At 44.7% G+C, this 22,597-nt stretch overlaps 1 protein-coding gene across 1 annotated transcript in view; it reads left to right on the plus strand.

The window, feature by feature from the left end:
- The window catches only part of ttll7 (tubulin tyrosine ligase-like family, member 7), a 283,178-nt gene that overhangs the window by 131,931 nt on the left and 128,650 nt on the right, over nucleotides 1-22,597 (plus strand). Inside the window, 3 exon segments of the mRNA XM_070886446.1 lie at nucleotides 5,456-5,603; nucleotides 5,707-5,780; nucleotides 10,997-11,132. Coding sequence (XP_070742547.1) covers nucleotides 5,456-5,603; nucleotides 5,707-5,780; nucleotides 10,997-11,132 — 358 coding nt within the window.

A 22,597-nucleotide genomic window follows, 5' to 3' on the forward strand; every position in this document is an offset into this window, starting at 1 on the left:
ATTTCGAAAATTCGGTCAGGCAGAGTCAGCATGGATTTATGAAGGGGAAGTCATGTTTGACAAATTTGCTAGAATTCTTTGAGGATGTAATGAACAGGGTGGATAAAGGGGAACCAGTGGATGTAGTATATTTGGACTTCCAGAAGGCATTTGACATAAAAGATTACTGCACAAGATAAAAATTCACGAGGTTGGGGGTAATGAGAAGGGACTAATTAGCAATTTGTTGTGTGAGGCCCCTTGGGGAAGAGTGACCATAATATGGTAGAATTCTTTATTAAGATGGAGAGTGACACAGTTAATTCGGAAAGTAGGGTCCTGAACTTAAGGAGAGGTAACTTTGATGGTTTGAGGCATGAATTGGCTAGAATAGATTGGCAAATGATACTTAAAGGGTTGACGGTGCATAAGCAATGGCAAACATTTAAAGATCACATGGATGAACTTCAGCAATTGTACATCCTTGTCTGGAGTAAAAATAAAACGGAGAAGGTGGCTCAACCATGGCTAACAAAGGAAATTAAGGATAGTGTTAAAGCCAAGGAAGAGGCATATAAATTGGCGAGATAAATCAACAAACCTGAGGACTGGGAAAAATTTAGAATTCAACAGAGGAGGACTAACGGTTTAATTAAGAGGGGAAAAATAGAGTACGAGAGGAAGCTTGCAGGAAACATAAAAACTGACTGCAAAAGCTTCTATAGATATGTGAAGAGAAAAAGATTAGTGAAGACAAACGTAGGTCCCTTGCAGTCAGATTCAGGTGAATTTATAATGGGAAACAAAGAAATGGCAGACCAATTGAACCAATACTTCGGTTCTGAAGGAAGACACAAATAACCTTCCGAATGTACTAGGGGACAGTGGGTCTAGTGAGAAGCAGGAACTGAAGGATATCCTTATTAGGCAGGAAATTGTGTTAGGGAAATTGATGGGATTGAAGGCTGATAAATCCCCGGGGCCTGATAGTCTGCATCCCAGAGTACTTAAGGAAGTGGCCCTAGAAATAGTGGATGCATTGGTGATCATTTTCCAACAGTCTATCGACTCTGGATCAGTCCCGATGGACTGGAGGGTAGCTAATGTAACACCACCTTTTAAAAAAGGAGGGAGAGAGAAAACGGGTAAATATAGATCGGTTAGCCTGACATCAGTAGTGGGGAAAATGTTGGAATCAATCATTAAGGATGAAATAGCAGCGCATTTGGAAAGCAGTGACAGGATCGGACCAAGTCAGCATGGATTTATGAAAGGGAAATCATGCTTGACGAATCTTCTGGAATTTTTTGAGGATGTAATTAGCAGAGTGGACAAGGGAGAACCAGTGGATGTGGTGTATTTGGACTTTCAAAAGGCTTTTGACAAGGTCCCGCACAAGAGATTGGTGTGCAAAATCAAAGCGCATGGTATTGGGGGTAATGTACTGACGTGGATAGAGAGCTGGTTGGCAGACAGGAAGCAGAGAGTCGGGATAAATGGGTCCTTTTCAGAATGGCAGGCAGTGACTAGTGGAGTGCCGCAGGGCTCAGTGCTGGGACCCCAGCTCTTTACAATATATATTAATGATTTAGATGAAGGAATTGAGTGTAATATCTCCAAGTTTGCTGATGACACTAAACTGGGTGGCGGTGTGAGCTGTGAGGAGGATACTAAAAGGCTGCAGTGTGACTTGGACAGGTTAGGTGAGTGGGCAAATGCATGGCAGATGCAGTATAATGTGGATAAATGTGAGGTTATCCACTTAGGTGGCAAAAACACAAAGGCAGAATATTATCTGAATGGTGGCAGATTAGGAAGGGCCTGAATATTGTGTTCAGTTTTGGTCTCCTAATCTGAGGAAGGACGTTCTTGCTATTGAGGGAGTGCAGCAAAGGTTCACCAGACTGATTCCAGGGATGGCAGGACTGACATATGAGGAGAGACTGGATCAACTGGGCCTGTATTCACTGGAGTTTAGAAGTATGAGGGGGGATCTCAGAGAAACGTATAAGATTCTGACGGGACTGGACAGGTTAGATGCGGGAAGAATGTTCCCAATGTTGGGGAAGTCCAGAACCAGAGGACATAGTCTTAGGATAAGGGGTAGACCATTTAGGACTGAGATGAGGAGAAACTTCTTCACACAGAGAGTTGTTAACCTATGGAATTCCCTGCCGCAGAGAGTTGTTGATGCCAGTTCATTGGATATATTCAGGCGGGAGTTAGATATGGACCTTACGGCTCAGGGGATCAAGGGGTGTGGAGAGAAAGCAGGAAAGGTTTACTGAGGGAATGATCAGCCATGATCTTATTGAATGGTGGTGCAGGCTCGAAGAGCCGAATGGCCTACTCCTGCACCTATTTTCTATGTTTCTAATATATTGGCATGGATAGAGGATTGTCTAACGAACAGAAAACAGAGAGTAGGGATAAATGGTTAATTCTCGGGTTGGCAATCAGTAACCAGTGGGGTGCCGCAGGGATCAATGTTGGGACCCCAACTATTTACAATCTATATTAACGACTTGGATGAAGGGACCGCGTCTAATGTAGCCAAGTTTGCCGACGATAAAGAAGATGGGAAGAAAAGCAATGTGTGAGGAAAAAATCAGCACAAGGACATAGACAGGGTAAGTGAGTGGGCAAAAATTTGGCAGATGCAGTATAATGTTGGAAAGTGTGAGGTTATGAACTTTGGCAGAAAAAAATATCAAAGAGCAAGTTATTATTTAAATGGAGAAAGATTGCAAAGTGCTGCAGTACAGCGAGACCTGGGGGCACTTGTGCATGAAACACAAAAGGTTAGTATGCAGGTACAGCAAGTGATCAGGAAGGCCAATGGAATCTTGGCCTTTATTGCAAAGGGGATGGAGTATAAAAGCAGGGAAGTCCTGCTACAGTTATACAAGGTATTGGTGAGACCACACCTGGAATACTGTGTGCTGTTTTGGTTTCCATATTTACGAAAGGAGATATTTGCTTTGGAGGCAGTTCAGAGAAGGTTCACTAGGTTGATTCCAGAGATGAGGGGATTGACTTTTGAGGAAAGGTTGAGTAGGTTGGGCCTCTACACATTGGAATTCAGAAGAATGAGAAGTGATCTTATCGAAACGTATAAGATTATGAAGCGGCTTGACAAGGTGGATGCAGAGAGGATATTTCCACAGATAGGGGAGACTAGAACTAGAGGGCATAATCTTACAATAAGGGGCTGCCCATTTAAAACTGAGATGAGGAGAAATTTCTTCTCTCAGAGGGTTGTAAATCTGTGGAATTTGCTGCTTCAGAGAACTGTGGAAGCTGGGACATTGAATAAATTTAAGACAGCAATAGACAGTTTCTTAAACGATAAGGGAATAAGGGATTATGGAAAGCGGGCGGGGAAGTGGAACCGAGTCCATGATCGGATCAGCCATGATTGAATGGCGGTGCAGGCTCGAGGGGCCGTATGGCCTACTCCTGCTCCAATTTCTTATGTTCTTATGTACTTAAATGTGTGAGAAAGAGAGACAGTGGCCATACTCCCAAACCTCCTGAGTGTGTAACTCCAGGGGAGAATAACTAGTAATACATTAAAAACATATATGTCTGTCTGTAGTTCCTGATTGCAAAACCTTACTCTTTGTTGTCACGTTTCACATTTTTGTGTTAATCTTTCCCATTATGAATTCCCATGCCCACATTTATAATGGAAACTAACCTATGTAAATGTGTCACATTGTAATTACCCCCTCCAGCCACTGGTGGCACTGTCGCCCCTCAGCTTTTTATCTCCCAGATCAACATGCCGTTGTGTACAATCAACCTCCCCCTGACCAGCCCCCCATCTCCCCCGCCCATGGTATAACCAATTAGCGGCTCTGTGATATGTTGTTTTTTTTGGTACTAGAAAAAGTTATTAGACCCCAAACCAGCCTCCCCTGTTTTATAGATTGCCTCCCTCTCATCATATCTGGCAAGCTGTTCTTTTAGTGGAACCACACCCAATTGCCACTTGATTCCAATTAAAATGGCGTCTCCAATGGTTTCCCTTGAAAACTTATTCCACAAATCTATTACTCCATCTGTGGAAAGACGGTCTTCCCAAATTCCATTATTAAACTCCTGGAATCCGAATTTGGTGAAGACTCCCACCCACCCAGGTGCAGCCCAAAGGACCGCCGATGGCCGTCGAGTTCCCTGACGGGTCTTTGGGCGGGGTTTTCATCACCCAGACCTCTCGAAGATCGGCGGGCGGCAAATCTACGACATACGTGGCCAATCTGGACGGGAGCCCTCATTCCCGGTGGCAGAGTCACTTGCCGAGGATGGAGTCGGGCCTACGGAGGGTCGAAGACCTGAAAATTAAACTCATCAGAAAAAAAAAGTCCATCGGAAGACCTTCAGGGGACACCATTGAGGTAAGTTGTGAAAAATAATTTTTTTTTTAATGTTTACTAATCCTTTATTTCAGGATCTTCGTAACCTACCGTCGGGGACAGACTATCCTCCTCGCAGCGGCCCACCCCCGTTCTGGCGCCGACTCCCGCCCGCATGAATTTGGCAGCTTGGCGGGCGAGAGTCCACTTACGCCACTTGGCCATCCCCTCCCGCCCGCTCTAGCCCACATCGAAAGTGGCACTGGGCAGATCTTCATGAGGAATGTCGGCGGCAGTGGGCGGCAGTCGGCGGTCAGGTGATCAATTTCGGGCCCCTGGTTTTTTTTTACTCTGAGCCCCTAGTATTTGAACAATTTGCTGTCTCGGGCTGTCTCAGGCTCCAGCGCCATATGGAATACATAAGCCCTCTGTGGCAGATATACTTCCTCAACAGAGAGTGTGCTGATTAACACTGATATCGTATGTGGGTTATTATCATACGCCCGGGATACGACAGCCCACAGTCAATTCTCTTTCTTCATCCCACAATAAATTTTGGAGGGATGAAAGGCAGCCTGCTGTGTGACAGGGAGACTCAGCGCAATTGGTGAGAAACAGACAGACATGAAGTGCGATATTCGTTCATGATACACTTTCGTAAAGCGCTGTTAATTCCGTGGCCTGGAATTTGCAGTCCTGATGACGGCGAACTGGCAGTGCTCGCCGTCATTCCGGCTTCGAAACTGACCGTAACCTCATGTGCAGCCCAAAACGGAAATCCTGACGTTGCAGTCGGTCATTCACTGCTCCTGCACAGGCCAGTTGGCATTACAGTACATTATTTGAACTCTGTAAAGCCTTCATTGTGCATCTGTGTTTGAGAAGGTTGATTAATGACTCCAGATCAAATAAACTTTCCAGTTGAGTATTAGCCATTGTCACTTATCGATTGATGTATTCAACAAAGTGGTCAATTGCTATCGGCTAAGAAAATGTGCAGGATTGATGATGTGGATGAAGGGAACCAATGCAGTTCGGCACTCTTTGTTTATCTAAGGCTACACACTTTACTTTCATGTTTTCTGTGTTTGTCAGTCGGGGTTGTTTTTCTGTTTTAGCACCAGCGACAAGAGGAGGAATCTGGTTCAGCAGAAAGCTGAGGCCCAGAAGAGGCTGTATGGGCAAGGGTTGGTGAAGCGCCTGTCAGCTGGGTCCTCGGAGTGGGACAAACAGCGGCACTCGCTGGAGAGGAGGAGAGAGGAGCTGGTAAGAAGCCAGCCGCTTGCCACCCCGACGGAAGTCTTTGTTATTTACCTAGCCGCCCGCTCGATATTTAAAACGCATTCCTTTCTCCCCCCTCCACTTGCAGAAAGAGAGGCTCGCCCAAGTCCGCAAGCAAATCTCGAGGGAAGAGCATGAAAATCAACATTTGGGTAACTACAGGTAAAGGACGAGTCTTCATTTGATAACTGAAACAAGGTGCAACCAGGTGCATACTGTTTCCAGGCATCTGCTAATGGGAACTAGAAACACAGAAATCCACAGCGCAGAAGGAGGCCATTTCGGCGCATCGTGTCCACGCCGGCCGACAAAGAGCCACGCTGCCCTCGGTCATCAGCCCTCAAGGTTACATACAAACCCATGAACAATGACGGAAAGACAAAGAGCACCCAGTCCAACCAGTCCGCTCCACACAACTGTGACACCCCTTATACTAAAAACAGCTACACTCCACCCCAACCGGAGCCATGTGATCTCCTGGGAGAGGCAAAAAACAGATAAAAACCCAGGCCAATTTAGGGAGAAAAAATCTGGGAAAATTCCTCTCCGACCCATCCAGTTGATCGAAACTAGTCCAGGAGATCACCCTGGCCGTATTCTATTCCCTGCAGTACTTACCATTATATCTGCTCCGTTCAACAATAGATCATCCAGTCTAATCCCAATTACCAGCTCTAGGTCCATAACCCTGCAGGTTACTGCACTTTAAATACCCATCCAACCATCTCTTAAAAGTGGTGAGGGTTTCTGCATCCACCATTCTTCCAGGCAGTGAGTTCCAGATCCCCAGAACCTTCTGTGTAAAGAAGCCCCCCTCAAATCCCCTCTAAACCTTCCACCAACCACCTTAAAACTATGCCCCCTCGTAATAGACCCCTCCACCAATGGAAATAGACCCTTACTATCCACTCTGTCCAGGCCCCTCAATATTTTGTACACCTCAATGAGGTCTCCTCTCAACCTCCTCTGTTCCAATGAGAATAAACCCAGCCCATCCAATCTGTCCTCATAACTAAGATTCTCCATTCCAGGCAGCATCCTAGTAAATCTCCTCTGCACCCTCTCTGGTGCAATCACATCCTTCCTATAATACGGCGACCAGAACTGCACGCATTACTCCAGCTGTGGCCTAACCAAAGTATTATACAATTTAAGCATAACCTCCCTGCTCTATATTCTATGCCCCGGCCAATAAAGGCAAGCATTCCGTATGCCTTCTTAACCAACTTATCCACCTGGTCTGCTACTTTCAGGGATCTGTGGACAAGCACTCCAAGGTCCCTTTGTTCATCTACACTATTAAGTGGCCTACCGCTTAATGTGTATACCCTTTCCTTATTAGCCTTCCCAAAATGCATCACCTCACACTTCTCTGATTTAAATTCCATTTGCCACTGCTCTGCCCACCTGACCAGTAGATTGATATCCTTCTGTAGCCCATGATTTTCCTCTTCATTATCAACCACACAGCCAATTTTAATGTCATCTGCAAACTTCTTAATCATACTCCCTATATTCAAATCTCTATCATTATATATATCACAAAAAGCAAGGTTCCCAGTACTGAGCCCTGGGGAACCCCACTGGAAACATCCTTCCAGTCACAAAAACATCCATCAATCATTACCCTTTGCTTCCTACCGCCAAGCCAATTTTGGATCCAACTTGCCACTCTGCTCTGTATCCCATGGGCTTTAACCTTCATGACCAGTCTACCATGTGGGACCTTATCAAAAGCCTTGCTAAAGTCCATATATACAACATCGTATGCGCTTCCCTCATCGACCCTCTTGGTTACCTTTTCAAAAAATGCAATCAGGTTAGTCAAACCTGACTGTCCCTAATTAATCCTTGCCTTTCCAATTGCAGATTTATCCTGTCTTTCAGGAATTTTTCCAATAATTTTCCCACCCCTGAGGTTAGGCTGACAGGCATGTAATTACTCGGCCTATCCCTTTTTCCCTTCTTAAACAAGGGTACTACATTAGCAGTCCTCCAATCCTCTGGCACCATGCCCAGATCCAAAGAGGACTGGAAAATGATGGTCAAGGCCTCTGCTATTTCTTCTTTTACTTCGCTCAACAACCTGGGATGCATGTCATCCGGGCCTGGGGACTTATCTACTTTCAAAGCTGCTAAACCCCTTAATACCTCCTCTCTCACTATATTCATTTCATCCAGAATATCAGACTCCTCCTCGATAGCAGTATCTGCAGTACCCCTTTCCTTTGTGAAAACAGATGCAAAGTATTCATTAGGGACCCTACCAACATCTTCCGCCTCTAGACCCTACCCTTTCTTTAGTTACTCTCTTACTCTTAATATATTTATACAACATCTTAGGGTTTTCCTTAATTTTATTGGCCAAGAATTTCTCGTGCTTTCTCTTAGCATTCCTAATATCTTTTTAAATTTTGCTTCTTAACTTTCTATATTCCTCTAAAGATTCTGAAGTATTTAGCCGTTGATATATAACATAAGCATCCCTTTTTTTCTTAATCCTCCCCTGTAAGTCCCTAGACATCCAGGGGGCTCTTGAATTATTATTCCCAGCCTTTTTCTTTAAGGGCACATGTTTGGCCTGAGCCTTCCGGATCTCCTCCTTGAATGCCTCCCACTGTTCTGACACTGATTTACCCACAAGTAGCTGTTTCCAGTCCACTATGGCCAAATCACTCCTTAACTTAGCAAAATTAGCTTTTCCCCAATTCGGAACTTTTATTCCAGGCCTATTCTTGTCCTTATCCATAAGCAACTTGAATCTGACTGAATTATGATCACTGGCACCCAAGTGTTCTCCCACTAATACCCCTTCAACCTGCCCAGCTTCATTCCCCAAAACTAAATCCAAGACCGCCCACTCTCGTGTTGGCCTTGCTACATACTGACTAAAAAAGTTCTCTTGAATGCATTTCAAGAATTCCGCACCCTCTATACCTTTCACACTAAATTTGTCCCAATCAATATTTGGATAGTTAAAATCCCCTACTATTACTACCCTATGGTTTTTGGACTTCACAGCAATTTGCCTACATATTTGCTCCTCTATCTCCCTTGTGGGTCTATAATACACACCCAGCAGTGTGATCGCCCCTTTTTTATTTTTCAATTCATATGGCCTCATTCCGAAAGAAATCTATCTAATTTGCATTTGAATGAATCAATAATATCTGCTTCCATCGTCCCTCCCAGGGAGCCGGGTCCATAGATTGACCACCGTAGATTAGTTTTGAATTTACCCTCCCTTCAAACGCAGACTGTACCCTCCGGTTGGTCAAGGCAGAACAGCTTGACTTGGTTCTCATTATCTAGTCCCTTCAGAATGCTAAAAACGCTAAAACATTTGTGGTACTTGGGGAAAGAAATAAATGTTGGAAAGATTCCTGAAAGGAGCATATGAAGAGAGGTTGAGCAGGTTGGGCCTGTACTCATTGGAATTAGAAGAATGAGAGGGGATCTTATTGAAACATGTAAGATTCTGAGGGGAGTTGACAGGGTAGATGCAGAGAGGATGTTTCCCCTCGTGGGGGAATCTACAACTAAGGGGCATAGTTTCAGAATAAGGGGTCGCCTATTTAAGACTGAAATGAGGAGGAATTTCTTCTCTCAGAGGGTCGTGAATCTTTGGAATTCTCTACCCCAGAGAGCTGTGGAGGCTGGGTCATTGAATATAGTTAAGGTGGAGATAGACAGATTTTTGTATGATAAGGGAGTCAAGGGTTATGGGGAGCGGGCGGGGAAGTGGAGTTGAGGCCAGGATCAGATCAGCCGTGATCTTATTGAATGGCGGAGCAGACTCCAGGGGCCAAATGGCCTACTCCTGTTCCTATTCCTTATGTTCTTATGTTATGAACTGCTGGAAAACCAAAAAAAACTATATTCCCACTGAAATGTTTTCTTCCTGAAGCTGAAATGAAACCTCGGGAGCAGAGGACTTGATGAAAGCTGGAAATAAATCCCTTTGTAAGGTTATAAATAAAATAAGAGAGGCTAGACTGCTACTAAAATGTCAGTTATTTCTGGGACTAAAGCAGCGCTGATCCCTTCCGGCCTGTCTGGTTCAGTCGGTTGCTTTTAGGATGCACTGTTAAACTGGGCCGGGGTACTCTTGGGATGCGAGGGGTTTGTCTGAAGCTTACCGTACCACTCGCTGTGAGTGCAGCGCCTCAAGGATTCTGCATTCTCCCTCGTTGCTGTGCTTCTCTGTATTAGTTACCTCACTCGCACATTACTTCTGTTGCTGTACTCTGGCCAAAAGATATTTTCTGCAATGCTAACCTGATATTCCTTTCAGGAGCTGCCACAAGCTATTATAAATTAGAAAAGGGGGTTCCCGGGGCGTGTCGCTGTTTACTACAGGTACCCTGAGAGTGTGTTAAAGGTTTGCAGGGCTCTCTGGGAATGTGCCAGTATTTGCTGGGGGGGGGGGGTCTTCTAGGAGTGTCCGCTAGTTACGAGAGGGGTGTACAGACAGCGTGTCAGTATTTGCAAAAGGTCTCTGGCAATGTGCCAGTGCAGTCTATTCTCATTAATTTGAAGTTGTTTAATTTGAATTAAGGACTCATCTGAATTGACCTTAGAAAGCCTCCAAATCTGTTTTATTCCAACCACTTAAATTGAAATTACTTGAATTTTTAGAACAAAGAATGACTGTGCGCCACTATTTACAGAGCTCCACGAGAGTGCGTCAATATTTGCAGGGCCCCCCTTGGTGTCTGTGCCTATATTAGCAGTGGGTCCCCCTCACAGAAATGTTTCAAAAGCATTGAGTAGTGGGAGAACAACTTGCAGGGCTGTGGCAGGGGGATGAGACTAATAGAATGGCTCTTTCAAAGAGCTGGCACAGGCACGATGGGCTGAATGGCCTCCGTATGTGCTGTATCCTTCTATCCGGGGGAGCGGCGAGAGATCGTGATGGAGGAGCGGTGAGAGACTGTGGCAGAGGTGCGGCGAATGTTTGTGGAGGAGGAGCAGTGAAAGATTGTGGCGGAGGTGCGGCAAATGAGGGAACGGGGCTCAGAAGAGCCGAGGACCCAGGGGCAGCACGGGCCAGCCCACACTGCGATATGTGTGCGCACTAGGTCCATGCAGCAGAGCAGGTCTCCAGTCGTCTTGGTTAACCCTTGCCACTGGACCAAGACCTAGCTCTGTCAAGCCCGTGTGGTGGCTGATGTGCAACGGTCACCACACGTTAAAAAAATCTATGCACAGGCATCTTCCACCCTTCAATTGAAGTTCAGGGCTAGAATATCGAGTCCTTCATTGAAACATCTGTGAACCCATGTGGAAGCAAGTCATCCTCGTTCGAGGGACCGGCTAAGATGATGATCCTTCTAATTCTATATTATTATGTTTTCTCCACCTCTCTGTCAAACCAGGCGGATCTACCCTCCTGATGACAAGCAGTTGCTGGAGAAGTACGAGAGTCTTCTGTGTATCGCATTTCAGACCTTCCTGGCTGGGAGAGCAGCCTCGCTCCAGAAAGAACTCAGCAACCCACTAAAGCACATGAAGGTAATGACCACGAGATCCGTCCGATTAGGGCAACAAAAGGCAAGTCTGAGAGGTGGCCTGATCAAGGTCTTTCAAATGATGGAAGAGCTTCGATAGGGTCGACGTAGAGAAGATGTTCTCACTTGTGAGGGAATCCAAAACTAGGGGCCATAAATATAAGATAGTCACTAATAAATCCAAATAAGGAATTCAAGAGAAATGCCTTTACTCAAAGAGTGGTTAGAATGCGGAACAGAAGGTGAGGCGAATAACATAGATGCATTTAAGGAGAAGCTAGATAAACACATGAGGGAGAAAAGAATAGAAGTGCATATTGATAAGGTTGAGATGAATTAAGGTGGGAGGAGCCTCCGGCATGGACCAGTTGGGCTGAATGATCTGAATGCTGTAAATTCGATGTCATTCTGTTGTATTTTGTCACGTGACCTGTGCAGAATGATTTCCTTGCACTATGTTGCTTAGAATCATGGAATCATAGCACGGAAGGAGGCCATTCGGCCCATCGTGCCTGTGCCGGCTTTTTGAAAGAACAATCCAATTAGTCACATTCCCCTGCCCTTTCCCCAGAGCCCTGCAAATATTTACACCAAGTATTTATCCAATTCGCTTTTGAAAGTTATTATTGAATCTGCATCCACCATCCTTTTGGGCAGTGGTGTCAGAGAACCTGGGTGTCTAGACCTCTTCCAGCCATTTTTTCAAGCTTCTTTGTTGTTTCGAGTCAGAGTGCACCTCCCCTTTAAGAACTGCTGGCTGGATTTAAGTGGCACAGGGAAGCCAGGTTTCCCATCCCCCAACCCCAAATAACCTCGCATCCAATGAATAGCGTGAGTAGTGCTGGCTACATGCCTGAATTATTATAATGAGGTCCCAGCACCACTTTCACGTAGCCCCACACCTCCCCCTGCATACCTGTTTACAGGCATGATCGAATTTCTAGGCCATTATCTTTTAATATATCTAATTTCTGTTTGTAGGACCCTGCTGTGTGTTAATTGGCTGCAACATTTTCCTACAAAGTGACTACCTTTCAAAAAAAGGTGTGAAGTGCATTGGGACCCTCTGAAGTTGTGAAAGGCACTATATAAATGAAATTCCTTTCTCACATAGTTACATATTACTTTGTATTACATAGTATTTACAGCACAGAAACAAGCCATTAGGCCCAACTGGTCCATGTTGGTGATTGTGCTCCACATGAGCCTCCTATCACCCATCTTCATCTAACCCCATCAACATAGCCTTCTATTCCTTTCTCTCTCCTGTGATTATCGAGCATCCCCTTAAATGTATCCATGCTGTTCGCCTCAACCACTCCCTGTGGTAGCAAATTCCACATTCTCACCACTTTCTGGATAATTAAATTTCTCCTGCATACTCTATTGGTATATTAGTGACTATTTTATATTTATGACCCCTAGTTCTGGTCTTCCCCATAAATGGAATCTCCGTCTACTCTATGAAACGCTTCCATAATCTTAACGGCCACAATCAGATCACCCTAAGTCTTCTCCTTTCTGGACAAAAGATCCCCAGCCTGTTCAATCTTTCCTGATATGTGTAACTTCTCAGTTCTGGTATCATTCTAGTAAATCTTTTTTGCACCTTCTCCAGTGCCTCTACCTCCTTTTTGTTATATGGAGACCAGAACAGTTCACAGTTCTCCAAGTGTGATCTAACTAAGGTTTTATACAAGTTTAACATAACTGCTTTGATTTGCAGTTCTATCCCTCTGATGGAGGCGGGGTGGGGAGCAGGGGGGGATGGTGGGGGGGGGAGATGAGGGGGGCTTTGCATTTGACGTATCCAATTCTCAAGCACTCTAGTGGTGGTAGCAACGTGTCTCAGACATCAGCTCCTCAAGCTCTCTGTCATGCATGTTCCTCGGGTGATTTTCAATGCATTGGACCGATCGCTTTCCCAGAAACGCATTTAAGAATAGCGAATGAGGGAAACCAAGGAATTATAGACCAGTGAGCCTAACATCTGTTGTCAATAAATTGCTAGAGTCTATAATTAAGGATAGGTTGACTGAACACCTCGCAAATTTTCAGTTCATCTGAGAGAGCCAGCATGAATTTGTGAAAAATAGGTCATGCCTGACAATTCTGATTGAATTTTTTGAAGAGGTGACTAAAGTAGTGGACAGGGGAATGTCTATGGATGTTATTTATGTGGACTTCCAGAAGACATTTGATTAAGTCCCACATAAGAGACTAAGGTAGAAACCCATGGAATTGAGGCCAAATTATTAACCTGGTTAGGAAATTGGCTGAGTGGCAGGACACAGGCAGTAGGGATAATGGATAGGTACTCAAACTGGCAGGATGTGACTAATGGTGTCCCACAGGGATCTGTGTTGGGGCCTTAACTATTCACAGTATTTATTAATGACTTAGATGATGGCATAGAAAGTCATATACCCAAATTTTCCGAAGACACAAAGATAGACGGCATTGTAGGCAGTGTAGATGAAAGCATAAAATTACAAAGGGATATTGATAAATTCAGTGATTGGGCAAAACTGTGGCAAATGGATTTCAGTGTAAGCAAATGTGAGGTCATCCACTTTGGACCTAAAAAGGATAGAGCAGGGTACTTCCTCAATGGTGAACAGCTAAAGACAGTGGCGGTCCAAAGAGACTTGGGAGACCAGGTACATATATCATTAAAATGTCATGAACAGGTACAGAAAATAAACAAAAAGGCTAATGGAATGCTGGCTTTTATATCCAGAGAACTAGAATACAAGGGGGTAGAAGTTATGCTGCAGCTATACAAAGCCCTGGTTAGACCACACCTGGAGCACTGGGAGCAGTTCTGGGCACCACATCTTAGGAAGGATATATTGGCCTTGGAGGAAGTGCAGCATAGGTTTACCAGAATGATACCTGGATTTCAAGGGTTAAGGTACGAGGAGAGATTACCAAATTAGGATTGTATTCCCTAGAATCTGCAAGGTTAAGAGGTGAGCTGATCGGAGTTTTCAAGATATTCGAGGAACAGATAGGGTAGTTAAAGAGAAACTATTTCTGGTGGTTGGGGAGTTTAGGACTAGGGTCCATGGTCTAAAAATTAGAGCCAGGCCTTTCAGGAGTAAAATTAGAAAACATTTCTACACACAAAGGGTGGTGGAAGTTTGAAACTCTCTTCCTCAAACAGCAATTGGTGCTAGATCAATTGTTAATTTTAAATCTGAGATTGATAGCTTTTTGTTAAACAATGGCATTAAGGGATATGGGGCAAAGGCACGTATATGGAGTTAGGTCTCAGGTCAGTCATGATCTCATTGAATGGCGGAACAGGCTCAAAGGGCCGAAAGGCCTACTCCTGTTCCTATGTTCCTAAGATGAGCCATGATGCATATTTCCCCTGACTGATGGGAACACGGCTGGTGTGGCTGGTTTTTCCGTACTGTTGATGGGATGCTACATGCATCAGCAGGCAGCTCACTGAGCTCAGGCATTCGAGCCCACGTGATTGGCAGCACTGGGTCACTCGATAAAAGCCAAGCCCTCAGCTTGTAGAAAGATGCCTCTCACATAAAAAGGCTCCATTGAATAGGTTTGATGTACCTTGTAATGTTGCATTATATTAGAAATGCATTCAGAAATTACATACAAAGAAAACTATTAAAAGAAAGTGAAGCATGACAGCTGCTGTAATATATATTATAAATCCGAAATGTTCTTTATGTGGAAAAGCACAACCAGTGGAGAAGATATTTTGTGTTGCTTTTGACAATGATTGCTTTGAGCTGTGTGGCAGGTCCATTGAAAGGATGTGACTGAAAAAAATCTTATCTTCATTGGTCCTTGGATGTCACACAATAGACGGGGTTCAAAGATAACCAACAAGCAATGGGAATAAACTATCAGGGAAGATCAGGGAAGCTTAAATCTATGGTTTGGAGATAAGTTTACCATTGGAGGATGAACTCATTGAAGTAATGTTAAAAACGTATTAAATTGTGCAGTTAAGGTGGACCCAGAATATTACTTTATGCTGCGTTCGGTTAGTAGGACAAGAGATTATTTAAAATCAGTGAAAAGTAAATTTAAACCAGATCATAGAAAAGAAAATCTTTACTCAAAGGAGAATAAAACATTTAGGGCTGGATTTTTGGTTTGTAGCCACCTCTGTTTTCACCCCGGAGGGGCAGTAATGGCGGCAGAAAGCGTTTCCAAGCGGGCGGCCAGAATCCAGCGCCCCGCCGTGAGATTCGGTCTTGGAGCAGCACCGCCCGGGAGAGGCGAGCCGATGTGCAACGCCTCTGGTTGTGACACCGTCTCGATATTTGTTTCACGCCCGATCCGTAGCGCCTTGTAGCGCGCCCTTGTGAGACCATCTGTGAAAGCTGGCGGTCCAAGTTATAGCGACCGCAGTGAGGGAGGAAATGTCTATCTGATGTAAATGTGATTATTTTTTATTTCTGCGATATATGTTGCTGTGGCATCAGTAATGTATTGGGAATGTTTTTGGTGTTTTCTTCAGATTTATTTTTCACACCGAAGTCTCTCTTAGGGCATTCCAAGGCCGGGTTGGGTTGAGTTGGGTTGGGTGAGTTGGGTTGAGTTGGGTTGGGTTGAGTTGGGTTGGGTTGGGTTGGGTGAGTTGGGTTGGGCTGGGTGAGTTAGATTGGGTTGAGTTGGGTGAGTTGGGTTGGGTGAGTTAGATTGGGTTGAGTTGGGTGAGTTAGGTTGGGATGGCTTTGGTGAGTTGGGTTGGGTGAGTTGGATTGAGTTGGGTGAGTTGGGTTGGGTGAGTTGGGTTGGGTTAGGTGAGTTGGGTTGGGTGAGTTGGATTGGGTTGAGTCGATTTGGGTGAGTTGGATTGGGTTGAGTTGGGTGAGTTGGGTTGGGTGAGTTGGATTGGGTTGAGTTGGGTGAGATGGGTTCGGTGAGTTGGGTGAGATGGGTTGGGTGAGTTGGATTGGGTTGAGTTGGGTGAGATGGGTTCGGTGAGTTGGGTGAGATGGGTTGGGTGAGTTGGATTGGGTTGAGTTGGGTGAGATGGGTTCGGTGAGTTGGGTGAGATGGGTTGGGTGAGTTGGATTGGGTGAGTTGGATTGGGTGAGTTGGGTTGGGTGAGTTGGGTTGGATGAGATGGGTTGGGTGAGTTGGGTTGAGTTGGATTGGGTGAGTTGGGTTGGGTGAGTTGGATTGGGTGAGTTGGATTGGGTGAGTTGGGTTGGGTGAGTTGGGTTGGATGAGATGGGTTGGGTGAGTTGGGTTGAGTTGGATTGGGTGAGTTGGGTTGGGTGAGTTGGGTTGGGTGAGTTGGGGTGAGTTGGATTGGGTTGAGTTGGATTGGGTGAGTTGGGTTGGGTGAGTTGGGGTGAGTTGGATTGGGTTGAGTTGGATTGGGTGAGTTGGGTTGGGTGAGTTGGGTTGGATGAGATGGGTTGGGTGAGTTGGGTTGGATGAGATGGATTGGGTGAGTTGGGTTGGGTGAGTTGGGTTGGATGAGATGGGTTGGGTTGAGTTGGGGTGAGTTGGATTGGGTTGAGTTGGGTGAATTGGAACGATTTTGTTGTCTTTTGCTTTTTTATGTTCTTATGCTCTATTAAATAAAATCCTTTCCCCACACATTGAAAGAGAGAGAGAGAGAGAGAGAGAGATAACAACAGATATCACATGCTGCCAATTCTCCCTTCCATTGAGATTAATGGAAGGGAAACTGGGCGGGTTCTATAAGGGGCATGTTATCCTCTCACACCAGGTTTTATTTCTGCACTCCATCCGGGTGATGCTTAAGGCCCCTGCAGTGAAGACAACAATCTTCCGCAAAAATATTTGCCAAGTAGTATTTCAGAAAGACCATCACACATTTGGAATTTTGCTCTTGTTTCATTATTAATTAAAGGATGTGATCCTCGGTCAGATTGGTTTGCTGATTTTAATTAGCAATGGTCGAATTGATGTGACCACCAAGGAGTCTCCAGTAATCTGAATGAGCTAATTGTGTGTTATTTGTGGATGCCTGGTTAAAGTTCAGCCATTCCATTTGGAGACAAATTTCACGGACGCCGATGTATTTTTCTTGCGGATTGGATTGTGTGAACTCTCTCCTGTACCATGTGGAACTTGAGCAGCAGCTAGCATCACTGCATCTGTGAGGCTGAGAGCTACGTGGATAGAAAGTTTCAGGCAGTGGTCACCCCGCCGAGCAAAGGTGTGCAGGCAGAGAGGAAATGGGTGACCACCAGACAGACAAGGAAAGACCAGACAGGTAATGCAGACATGCCCTGTGTGCATCTCGTTCTGCAACCAGTATTCAGTACTGAAAACTGGTGAGGATGAAAGTTCCTCCAGGGAGTATAGCCAGAGCCAAATCCATAGCACCACGGGTGGGTCAGCTGTACAGGGTGGGAGGAGGAAGATCGGGAAAGCAATAGTGGTCGGGGATTCAATAGTTAGGGGAACAGACCGGCATTTCTGCGACCATGGATGTGACTCCAGGATAATATGTTGCCTCCCTGGTGCCAGGGTCAAGAATGTCACTGAGTGACTGCAAAGCATTCTGAGGGGGGAGGGCGAACAGCCAGAGGTCATGGTCCACATCGGTACCAACAACATAGGTAGAAAGAGGATGAGACTCTGTAGGCAGATTTCCTCCTTGAATGCCTCCCACTGCTCTGACACTGATTTACCATTAAGTAGCTGTTTTCAGTCCACATTGGCCAAATCTACATTAACGACTTGTAAGAAGAAACCAAGTTTGCTAATGATACAAAGATGGGAGGAAAAGCAACGTGTGAGGAGGACACAAAAAATCCGCAAAAGGACATAGACAGGCTAAATGAGTGGGCAAAAATTTTGCAGATGGAGTATAATGTTGGAAAGTGTGAGGTCATGCATTTTGGTGGAAAAAATCAAAGAGCAAGTTATTATTTAAATGGAGAAAGATGGCAATGTGTTGCAGTACAGCGGGACCTGGGGGTACTTGTGCATTAAACACAAAAGGATAGTATGCAGGTACAGCAAGTGATCAGGAAGGCCAATGGAATCTTGGCCTTTATTGCAAAGGGGATGGAGTATAAAAGCAGGGAAGTCTTGCTTCAGCTCTACAAGGTATTGGTGAGGCCACACCTGGAATACTGCGTGCAGTTTTGGTTTCCATATTTACGAAAGGATATTCTTGCTTTTGAGCCAGTTCAGAGAAGGTTCACTAGGTTGATTCTGGGGATGAGTGGGTTGACTTATGAGGAAAGTTTGAGTAGGTTGGGCTTCTACACATTGGAATTCAGAAGAATGAGAGGTGATTTTATCGAAACGTATAAGATTATGAGGGGGCTTGACAAGGTGGATGCAGAGAGAATGTTTCCACAGATAGGGGAGACTAGAACTAGAGGGCATGATCTTAGAATAAGGGGCTACCCATTTAAAACTGAGATGAGGAGAAATTTCTTCTCTCAGAGGGTTGTGGATTTGTGGAATTTTCTGCCTCAGAGAACTGTGGAAGCTGGGACATTGAATATATTTAAGACAGAAATAGACAGTTTCTTAAATGATAAGGGGATAAGGGGTTATGGAGAGTGGGCAGGGAAGTGGGGTGGTGTATTTGGACTTCCAGAAGACATTTGACAAGGTGCCACCTAAAAGGTTACGCACAAGATAAAAGTTCATGGGATTGGGGTAATATATTGGCATGGATAGAGGATTGGCTAATGAACAGTAAACAGAGAGTAGGAATAAATGGTTCATTCTCAGGTTGGCAATCAGTAACCAGTGGAGTGCTGCAGGGATCAGTGCTGGGACCCCAACTATTTACAATCTATATTAACGACTGGGAGGAAGGGACTGAGTGTAACATTGCCAAGTTTGCCAATGATACAAAGATGGGAGGGAAAGCAATGTGTGAGGAGGACACACAAAATCTGCAAAAGGACATAGACAGGCTAAGTGAGTGGGACATTGAATAAATTTAAGACAGGCATAGACAATTTCTTAAATGATAAGGGAATAAGGGTTTATGGAGAGCGGCCAGGGAAGTGGACCTGAGTCCATGATCGGATCAGCCATGATCGTATTAAATAGCGGAGCAGGCTCGAGGGGCCGTATTGCCTACTCCTGTTCCTATTTCTCATGTTCTTATGTTGTTATGACCTCAAAGGTAGTAGTCTTGGGATTACTCCCGGTGCCACGAGCTAATGAGTATAGAAATAGAACGATAGAGCAGATGAATGCGTGGCTGGAGAGATGATGCAGGGGTGAGGGCTTCAGATTCCTGGGACATTGGGACCGGTTGTGGGGGAGGTGGGACCTGTACAGGCCAGATGGGCTGCACCTCAATAGAGCCGGGACCAATGTCCTCACGGGTGGGCTTTGCTAGTGCTGTTGGGGAGGGTTTAAACTAATTTGGCCGGGGGATGAGCACCAGGATGTAGCGTTAGAAAGGATAAACAAAGGGCACAAATGATTGGGAGAGACAGGTAGCATCAGAGTAAGAAATAGCACAGTATTAGGTAGGGTCAGACTAAGAGAGAATACATGAGGGTCTAAGATAGGTTTACAGCACAAGCATGATAAATAAGGTTGATGAGTTGCAGGCACAAATAGCCATATGGGAATATGATGTTGTGGCAATAATGGAGACCTGGTTCAAAAAAGGGCAGGATTGGGTTTTAAATATTCCTGGATGTACGGTGTTCAGGAATGATACTGGAAGGGAAGAAAGGGGGTGGGGTTGCAATATTGGTTAAGGAGAACATTATAGTGCTGGAGATAGAGGATGTCCTGAAGGGTCAAGATCACAATCTATTTGATTAGAGTTAAGAAACAATAGAGGTGCCATTTCATGACTAGGTGCATTCTGTAGGCCACCAACTAGTGAGAAAGATACAGAGGAGCAAATTTGCAAGGAAATTATAGAGGTGCAAGAACTATAGAGCAGTGATAATGGGGGACTTCAACTATCATAATATAGACTGAGATAGTGATAGTGTAAAGGGCAGAGAGGGCGAAGAATTTCTGAAGTGTTTTCAGGAGAATATTCTTGGTCAGTATGTTTCTGGCCCAATAAGGAAGGAGGCATTGCTGGATCTGGTTCTGGGGAATGAAAGATGGGTCAAGTGGAGCACGTTTTAGTCAGGGAACATTTAGGGGACAGTGATCATAGTACCATAAGGTTTAGATTAACCATTGGAAAAGGACAGGGAGCAATCTAGAGTAAAAGTACGTAATTGGAGGAAGGCAAATTTCAGTGGATTGAGAATGGATCTGGCCCGGGATTAGCGGCAAAACTGTAATCTTAACAAGGGGCTGCCTTTAATGAGGCTAAGGTTTGGGTACAGTCGAGGTACAGTCCCACGAGGGGGAAAGGTAAGGCAACCAAAGTCAGAGCTCCCCGGATGACAAAAGAGATAGAGAGTAAGGTGAAGCAGAAAAAGGGTGCGTGTGACAGATGTCAGGTTGAGAATACAAGTGAGAAGAAGGCTGAATATGGAAAGGTCAGAGGGGAAGTGAAAAAGAAAATAAGAGGGTCAAAGAGAGAGTAAGAGAACAGATTGGCAGCTAATGTAAAAGGGAATCCAAAAATCTTCGATAGGAATATAAATAATAATAGGTAGTAAGAAGAGGGGTGGGGCTGATTAGGGACCAAAAAGGAGATCTTTGCATTGAGGCTGAGGTACTGAATGAATACTTTGCATCTGTCTTCAACATGGAAGAAGATGCTGGCAAAGTCATAGTGAAGGAGGAGGTCGTGGAGATACTGGATGGGATAAAAATTGATAAAGAGGAGTTCGTAGAAAGGCTGGCTGTACTTAAAGTTGATGTCACCAGGATTGGATGGGATGCATCCCAGGATGCTGGAATTCGTGGAGGTACTGGCTTCCAATCCTCCTTAGATACTGGGGTGGTGCCTGAGGACTGGAGAATTACAAATGTTACACACCCTTGTTCAAAAAAGGATGTAAGGATAAACACAACAACGAGAGACTAGTCAGTTTAACCTCGGCAGTGGGGAAGCTTTTAGAAATGATAATCAGGTTAATAGTCACTCGGACAAGTATGGATTAATTAAGGAAAGCCAGCATGGATTTGTTAAAGGCAAATTATGTTTAACTAACGTGATTGAGTTTTTTGATGAGGCAATAGAGAGGGTTGAGGAGGGCAATGTGCTTGACGTGGTGTACATGGACTTCCAAAAGGTGTTTCATAATGTGCCACATCTTAGGGTCTTAAGAGAAGTAGCGGCAGGGATAGTGGATGCATTGGTTGTAATTTACCAAAATTCCCTGGATTCTGCGGAGGTCCCAGCAGATTGGAAAACTGCAAATGTAACTCCCCTATTTAAAAAAGGAGGCAGACTATAGACCAGTTAGCCTAACATCTGTGGTTGGGAAAATGATGGAGTTTATTAAAGAAGCCATAGCAGGACATTTAGAAAAGCATAATTCAGTCAGGCAGAGTCAGCATGGATTTATGAAGGGGAAGTCATGTTTGAGAAATTTGCTGGAATTCTTTGAGGATGCAACGAACAAGATGGATAAAGGGGAACCAGTGGATGTGGTGTATTTGGACTTCCAAAAAGCATTTAACAAGGTGCCACATAAAAGGTTACTGCACAAGATAAAAGTTCACCGGGTTGGGGGTAATATATTAACATGAATAGAGGATTGGCTAACTAACAGAAAACAGAGATTCGGGATAAATGGTTCATTCTTGGGTTGGCAATCAGTAACAAGTGAGGTGCCACAGGGATCAGTGCTGGGACCCCAACTATTTACAATCTATATTAATGACTTGGAAGAAGAGACCAAGTGTAACGTAGCCAAGTTTACTAACGATACAAAGATGGGAGGAAAAGCAATGTGTGAGGGGGATACAAAAAACCTGCAAAAGGACATAGACAGGCTAAGTGAATAGGCAAACATTTGGTAGATGGAGTATAATGTTGGAAAGTGTGAGGTTATGCACTTTGGCAGAAAAAAATCAAAGAGCAAGTTATTATTTAAATGAAGAAAAATTGCAAAGTGCTGCAGTACAGCAGGACCTGGGGAACCTGGTGCATGAAACACAAAAGGTTAGTACGCAGGTACAGCAAGTGATCAGGAAGACCGATAGAATCTTGGCCTTTATTGCAAAGGGGATAGAGTATAAAAGCAGGGAAGTTTTGCTACAGTTATACAGGGTATTGGTGAGGCCACACAGTTTTGGTTTCCATATTTGCGAAAGGATATACTTGCTTTGGAGGCAGTTCAGAGAAGGTTCACTAGGTTAATTACAGGGATGAGGGGATTGACTTATGAGGAAAGGTTGAGTAGGTTGGGCCTCTACTCATTGGAATTCAGAAGAATGAGAGGTGAGCTTATTGAAACGTATAAGATTATGAGGGCACTCGACAAGGTGGATGCAGAAAGGATCCACTGATAAGGGAGACTAGAACAAGGTGGCATAATCTTAGAATAAGGGGCCGCCCATTAAAAACTGAGATGAGGAAGAATTTCTTCTCTCAGTGGG

The sequence above is a fragment of the Pristiophorus japonicus genome, chromosome 8 (genome assembly GCF_044704955.1).
Source record: "Pristiophorus japonicus isolate sPriJap1 chromosome 8, sPriJap1.hap1, whole genome shotgun sequence".
Taxonomy (NCBI): Eukaryota; Metazoa; Chordata; class Chondrichthyes; family Pristiophoridae; genus Pristiophorus; species Pristiophorus japonicus.